Source organism: Gavialis gangeticus, unplaced genomic scaffold (genome assembly GCF_001723915.1).
Source record: "Gavialis gangeticus isolate Ggan-Ray unplaced genomic scaffold, GavGan_comp1, whole genome shotgun sequence".
NCBI lineage: Eukaryota > Metazoa > Chordata > Crocodylia > Gavialidae > Gavialis > Gavialis gangeticus.
In genome coordinates this window covers 14,305,138-14,312,881 of record NW_017729004.1, presented here as the reverse complement: position 1 = coordinate 14,312,881, position 7,744 = coordinate 14,305,138, and the positions used below count along the sequence as shown (strand labels likewise).

General features: G+C 41.7%; 1 protein-coding gene across 1 annotated transcript in view; it reads right to left on the bottom strand.

The window, feature by feature from the left end:
* Positions 1-2,691: 2,691 nt before the first annotated feature.
* The window catches only part of NUB1 (negative regulator of ubiquitin like proteins 1), a 47,008-nt gene continuing 41,955 nt past the window's right edge, over positions 2,692-7,744 (bottom strand). Inside the window, exons 14-15 of the mRNA XM_019508116.1 lie at positions 4,658-4,850; positions 2,692-3,385 (exon numbers count right to left, since the gene is read on the bottom strand). Of these exons, the coding sequence (XP_019363661.1) occupies positions 3,222-3,385; positions 4,658-4,850 (357 nt within the window). The 3' untranslated portion in view covers positions 2,692-3,221. The remainder of the gene's footprint in view (positions 3,386-4,657; positions 4,851-7,744) is intronic.

Below are 7,744 nucleotides of genomic sequence, written 5' to 3'. Positions count from 1 at the left end.
CATTTCTTGGACCCTCTGTTTTCAGCAGGACTTGCTCTATGTCCCAGACCCTTGCAAGGGCAGTAGCAAGGCTGTTAGTACTGTACTATAAGTAGTGCTTTATAAATTCCTATAAATAAACTTGTTTCCACATCACGAAGCTCATCAAGCTACTACCAGTGCCTCACTTGCTGCTTCAGGCACAAGCTACAGTGCTCAGCCAATAGCTGGGATCATTTGATCTCAGCAGTTTCCTTGCCCCAAGCAGGGGGGTTGGATCTGATGATCTTTCGAGGTCCCTCCCAGCCCTTAATTTCTATGATTTCCTATGAGTCCTATGGTTAACACAGGATGCTGCCTCTTCAGCTGAGTGAGACAAGCGGCAGCCATCTGGGTAGCTGCATGGCAAGCACAGTGTCTCAAAGCATGCTTCTTTACTGGGGAAAAAACTGCTTCCCCACTTCATACACATACCACAATTTTGGGAGGCTGATTTTTTTGGGCAAAGGTGAGTATTGTATGCTAGATAATACAATAGGTGTCTCGTGATCAGAGAAGGCTGATTCTTCTGAAGATCAGGGTGTTCTTACACTGATGCTCAAAGTTTTAACCTAAATGCCTTGCATGTTACCTTGGCTAGATGCAGCTTGGTCCATAGCAGCTGTACATGCCCGAGATGAAAATCACTCTCATCAGAAGTAGATGAATGAGTCACTTAAATAGTGCTGCTTTCCTGTTTTTCATCAACTCAAATATCCTTAAATGTGCAGCTGAAATGACCCCCCCCAATTTTTTTCCAGACAGTATTCTTGCTCTGCTGCTCACTTTAATTATAGATATTCACAATTTGCCACACAGGCTTGTTTTGATTAGTTATATAATTGGAGGAATTGTTGTTCACTTGACAACAAACTGACATAAAATAATCGATTTTTGAATTCCCACATAACAAGCATTCAGGTTTAAAGTGCATTATTATCATTATTTTACAGCTGCATTAGCAAAGCTTTAATCCTTAAGGAAAGCACAAGCAGCAGGGGAAGAACCTAGTTCAATCACAACTGCAATGCACACTCATAACTGCCTGGTTAGTTTTTCCCACTCTATTGATTCTGCTTTACTTTAGCTGATAAACCATATCTCCTACTTCTCAGTACCTCTCTCAGGAAAGGATGTTACATTCTGTATCCAATGCTAAATTGGTATTAACCTTTCAAGTAATGAGAACCCTCAGCTCCCATTGGTTTCAATAAGAACTGAGGGTGCTGGGTACCTCACAGAGCTGAGCCCTGAAATCCTGTAAGTTCAAACTTCTTCCTTGTCCTCCCAGAGCAGCTGTATAGAACAAGGATATTATCTGTTATCTGCTTGTTTCCAGCTTAAGGATTGGGTTGACCTTTTCTGTATATTGGTTTCATTTTGGCCAGAACCTGGCTGACTTTTGAGATGTGAGCTGCATTCTTGACAGTCAAATCCAGTGTGCCATATTTTCTCACGCACAATATGCACCTTTTCCAAAATAGCAGCTGCGGGAAATTGTAGTGCAGATTATATGTGAGAAATACAGTAAAAAGCAGCTTCTGCCATTTACTAGGCAAAAACAGAAGTAAAATCTGTAGACACAGGGCGCAGAACAATGAACAGACTCAACTCTCTGGCTGCTGCTGCTACTCAGTTATTGTAAGGAATGATTTCTTTATTCTGCCTTTCAGAAACAAGGTGCCTACTTTATTCCAGGGTGTGTTGTATGCAAGAAAATATATTTTACTCTTGCAGTGTTTGTTTTCTGGCTGTGCACAAAGAATGATATCAAAGTATCAAGCCCATGCACAATACCCTGCTATGTGGCCTACGAGGTGATCCAAGTTTGTTAGAAATGATGTATTAACTACATCAATACCCCTTATTCTGCAACTTGACGGTTGTCACACTTATGGCCTGCTGATATCTCCATCTTACTTGCCTTAAGATGGTGCTGTGTTCCTTCTCTAGAGCCAGTGAGTCCAGTGGAATTGCAGGGTATAAGGATTCAGTTTGTTCCAGTTAAAAGCAGGCCTCTGAATGGAGTGTAAATACTTTCCTAAGGCGAGTTTTGGAGCAACATGATCTGGGCTTAAATAGAAAGGAATACTAGTGACACCAGCCACTGCCCTCATGATCCCCCCCACCCCTGTCCATTATGTTCTTCATAAAAACAGTGCCATTCAGACAAACCAGGGACCCAGCAGACAGGATTTGAGCTCCCTCTATTGAGAGGATAAAGTTACTGAAAATATCTTCCCATAGTTTTCTTGCTGCCAAACAGAAATGCCTGCCAGAAATGGACCTTCTTTTAGCATTTGTGTCTGGAGGGCATCAAAGCTCAGGACGGCGGCTAACTGCATCAGAGTGCTCTGCAGAGAATTGCTGGCAGCAAACCACAGAGTGGGGTGACCTTCCCCGTGCTCTGTTCCTTCTTAGCTTAGTACCAAAAGTAATCATTTGTTAAGTGAAAAAGCGGATTGGACTCACCTGCCTTCCTCCCTGAACAGCCCAGTGCCACCTTGAGCACTTGAGTGATTGTGAATTTGATTTATTAATTGAAAAATGTGTCCCTCTTTCATGCCCTGTAACTATTCAATGTGTTTGAGTCAATCTAGTCAAAATGGGGCCAAGATCCTACCAACTGCCTCCAACTATGTTTTTAAAAAAAGGTACAGAAAAATCCCAATATAAGCAATGGAACAAATTTTTATTGGTTGCTTATGCAATGTCTGACATGAGGAATGACAAGGAAAGGCATCAAATCCATGCAGAACTAATTCATGAATGATGTTTGGGAAACAGTATTTTAAGGAGAAAAAGGTGAAATGGCCAGCTCTATAAAAGGTATGCACTTGGTTTCCAATTCGCAAACTTGGGTTTTTTTTAAAAGCTGGTGTTGCAAAATGGTGAAAAATATTTCTTTTCTGTATAAAGTAAAGGAACTAATTGCACACCTATAGAAATATATATTAAGCTTCTATTAAACTTTTTTTGAAAATACGTTTCCATTATGCTGCTCTTTGACAATATATTATAACAAATGAAAAAAATGCATTTTTATAGATTAGCGATAATTTAAAAGAAGATCACTTTTCATTTAATTGTATTTAAGGCTTTGGCAAAAATAAGCTAAGGATGAATTTAACATCTGAAACTTAAGAATGTATGTCTGTTATGTTGCCAAAGCACATCTATAACTGAACTGCGGGTAATGAATCCTATGGCTGTGGTATTTGGATGTAAGATAAGTATTTGGCAATGATAGATCCTTCCTCTTCCAGAGTTAAATCCAGATAATCTTCTTCATGTTCTGGAATATCCTCTAAAATTTCATTGACTGCATCTACTTCCATGTCTTCATCTGTTGATGAACTAGAAGTACCTACATACAAAAACACAGAAGTTTTACCAATTCTCTCATCTGAAAAAGCTTAATTCCCACAAAGCTGATTTCCCAATTCTGCTGTTTTACATATGCTACTCACTGTTCTTTGAAGTGCAGCAGATGCTGTTTGGGGTGAGACATACCCAAAGAAAAGCCCTTAAAGTCCTTAATTGGATAATTATAATCATCAGAGGCTAGTTTTTAAATCAACTCAACTTTTCGGATGGGGAAGAGGGATGAAGAGACCATGTCAGGTACTCCCTCTTTCCAGTTAGTAACATTTCTAGTCTTGTTTCCTGACTATATATAGACAAGCAGAACATCTTAATTGGGATCTGCTATTTTTAAAATAATTCAGTGACCACTGCACATGAAATAATTGCCAAAGCTTTATTCAGGACACGGGATCTTATAATGCTTGGTACTGTACAAACACAGAACAAAACATAGGCCTTGCACTGAAGAATTGAACCTACTTTAAGACAAGACATGAGGGGAAGGAAGGACAGAAATGGGGACAGGGCTAAGAATAGGTCTGTACCCTGGGTAGTTATGTGAACAGATTGATGCGTGTGAGATTGCTTATGGAAGCAGGTTAGCAAATAGAGATAAGCCAAAAACTACCCAACTCAGCCTTAGCTGGCAGTTTCCAGAAGGCACAACAGGAAAGAGGTCTCAAGAAAAAGCAGTTTCTTCAAAAACGTGGGAGAGTAGTTCTATCTAAAAGGGTTGGTGTGGGAGGATGAAAGAGTGAAGGACAGAGACTGGCAGCTAGAGGGAGAGGTGAGGAGAGGAGATTCTCTTTTGCTGGGTCAAAGAAAGACACAGCTGCTTCTATGCATATGCTGTTGCATATAACAAGTTACCACCTTGAACTAGCATTACAGCAGGTGCAACACAAATAGCAACTTTCTGCTCCTTACAAATACCCCAGCAATACAGACTTGCCTCTTCCCAGCATGCGTTTCTGAGGGTCAGCCCTGAAATCAGGCACAGGCAAACAGGTGCAACCTTTAAGCAGCTATTTTACAAGGAGCAACTCTAGACTGCATCTCTTATGTGCACATAACTGGTAAGTTCTGTTTTTTGTCCTTATTTTGACTATACTACTACAGTTCAAAGCCTGCTCCCAGCCACATATCCAGCAGATATCTATGGTATTGGAAAACTGAGCAATTCTTATGAAGTTTAAGGTAATCATTGCCCAACAATTGTTGCCTGACCAACAACTTTTTTTTCTATGTGTCTCTCATGTGAAGCAATTCTTACCTGCAGACTCTGTAGGAGACTCTTTGGATGAAGTTGATTCTTCTGAAGGAGTGGCCGCTTCTGACGGCAGCTGCAACGCGGTGGGAAGAACTCCTCCGTTATGGGCTAGTGTTTGGGCAGCCAATTGAATGTTGCCTTGAAAGACTTTTAGAGCTTCCTCAGCTGGTTCCCGATCAAAACCCATGTACACCAACTAGCCAAGAAACAATTAAGCTGTAAGTCTGAGAGACTGATTTACAACTAATATCTATAGGTCTGCACCACAAGCAGTAATGGGCATCTACAGGAATGTGACTGACCTCAGGACCAGCCATCCCTTTACAGTTAAGTGTGACAGTAGTACTAAGGAAATCTGTAGTAATTTCTGACATGGGGCCGGGGGCCTGAAAACTGCAGAGTTGTTGTGTGGGAGCTCAGAGCTGAGGATGTAGAGGGCTTTCGGATGACTGGGCTAAGCAGATAAAGCATTTAATTTAAAATAGGAAATCTGAAACCTATCAATTTGAACATGCCTGTTTATTTCCTCATTTATGAATTCTATGAAGCACTGTCTATCTTTTCTCCTCTATCTTTGCAATGAATTGGGGGAGATGCCTCTGCTGCTGATATTGCCCTGATTACCGAATAGCACCAAAGCAAGGCAGTTACAACAGGGAGAAAGGTAGGCATTTTGGCTCCTCCTCACAAATACTAGGTTCAGTATTTGCAGTCTTGTTTTCATCCCTGATTCAGAACATCATGACAAAACAGAATTTTTATCTCTACCTTTGAACATGCAATGCTGGCAGGACTCCAACACCTTAATCAGCAACATACATGCACCAGAACTTTACTGTGTATGGCTTCTTTCCCCTCAAGTGACAAAGATCAGTGGGGAGTACAACACCTGCAAAGCTTTGCAAAAGAAGATCTACTGTGGCTGTTTAACTGGCTAATGGGATGAAATGGCACTTTTGGTATTAACATGGTCTACTTCTTCAAAATCAAGCCTACAATGCAGTCTTAGGTTTCTTAAAGTAAAACTTACCTGATCAATACTTTCTTTAGGAACCTGAAACTGGTTCAGTGTCACAGGATTGTTGTTATCATTTTCCAAGAATAACTGAGGATTACTAAGAAGAATCTAAATAGAAAGGGGTACATAAGTAATACAGCTGTGTCATTCCTCCATGCAGACACACATTTATAATTAGAGGCTGGGAAAAGTTCTATTAAGTTCATGAACTAAGATTCCTTCTAGACTTTCCAAAGATTAAGTGTACTAAAAAGCTGAGAAGTCAGAGCACACCTTCTCTTGTAAAAGCAGAGCAATTAAAAAGGTAATTGTGTATACCAGAAGAGAGATCATTACTATTCTGATAGATCAGTGATCCTCAAACAGGATGCTGCAGCACTCTATGGTGCCTTGAGACTGTTTCAAGGGCACCGCAGCATGCCACAAAATATTGGCACTGTTAATTACGCAAACATGATTCACAAGATAAATCTAGAAATTTCAAACAGGAATCCACAGGTTTAAATAAATCTGACCTGTTGTAGTCTCAGTTCTTTGCAACAGAATAATTGCTCTATTATATTTTCACAGTTAAAAAAAAAAAAAGAGTGGAAACTAAGACCTAATGTTTTCCAAGAAGTGCCTCAAGCCTAAAAAGGCTGAGAACCACTGTGCTAGGTGTATATATATTTGGCTTCTCTGTCACTTCTTTTGAGCCACAAATCACCTCTGAGGAGAAAGAGGAAGATTTCCTACCAAGTTGTGCTGCTGACCTGCCTTAAAATACTTATGCTGTATCATGAGGTGTGGATGATGTTTTAAGGGAGGTGACTGAAAAGGTCTAAAAGAGCTCACTGTTGGAAACTTGGGCTGATTTGTGAACCTGAATTTCTCTTCTCTTAATGTGTTCCATTACAGCCTCCTTATATTGTTGTAATTCATCTCTTCTGGATGCCTACACACTCAAAATAATAGGAGACAACTGGCCAAATAAACTTGGTGTAATTTTGCTAAGTTCTAGTGTTCATACTTTATTTTTAAAGTACTTTATTTCTTTCCATGTAGAATGAGAGAAAAGTGGTGCCAGAAGGAACCTCAGGAAGTCAGATGCATCATTTTGGTCTGTCCTAAAATCCTTTTGCTGCTCTTCTGAGATCCATCTTGGACGGTCTTTTCTCCGTGGCCATGAGTGAGAGTTAATATGCTGTTCTAACTTATCTATAGGAAACTGTATACCTAAATGTGTTTAGCTTTTACGTCCATATGGGAAACACAAATATTCATCTGTTAGAAAGAGAATGACATACTAGTGCAGGGGGCAAAACAGCAGATCCGGCAGACAGCCAGACTCCACTTGTAAGCAGCCCTTGCCCCAAGCTGTCATGGTCCCACTGGTCCCAGGGGCTCCAGGGAGACTGGCCAGGAACAGTGCAAGCAGGGCAGGCAGTTAGGTGGGGACCTGCTCTGGGTCCAGGTCTCGTGGTGGTGACATCGTAGGGTGGGGGCAGTGCCACAATCTGCTCTCTGCAGAACCCATGCTTGTTGCAGGGACGTACAGGAAGATCATGGCTCTGCCCCAGCCCCACCCACCCATCTCACTCCGTCACAGCCCCATCCCAGCCACCTGGCCACGTGCCCTTCCTGCGTGGGTCCTGCCCCGGCAGTGGATGTGGGGTGGATGGGCTGAGATCCCCAGGCAGCAGGGCTGGGTCTGGCAGCGGCAGCCAGGAGCTGCCACCACAGGGGCTGCTGGGAAATGGAGTCTGCCATGGGCCCAATCCAGACCGTGGACTGCACTTTGCCTACCCCTGCACTAGTGGGATCAGCAGACAGGAAACGAGCCAGCCCAACTTGTCACTTAACAGAGGGTCAGATTTTAAAATCATGAAGTGTCTGTTCATTTTTAGGTAGCATTTAAGTGGGTGGCTGTTATTTACAATCTCTTAAATAGCTTGGAACGCACATACTTGAAACCTCTCCTGATGGGATACTCTAATAGAAATACTCAGGTTGGAAGCCTTTCCTAAGAAGCTTTGAGGTTTTCATTCCCTGCTAGATCCTGAACAACAAGAATTTGTTAATTTTCAAGGCTT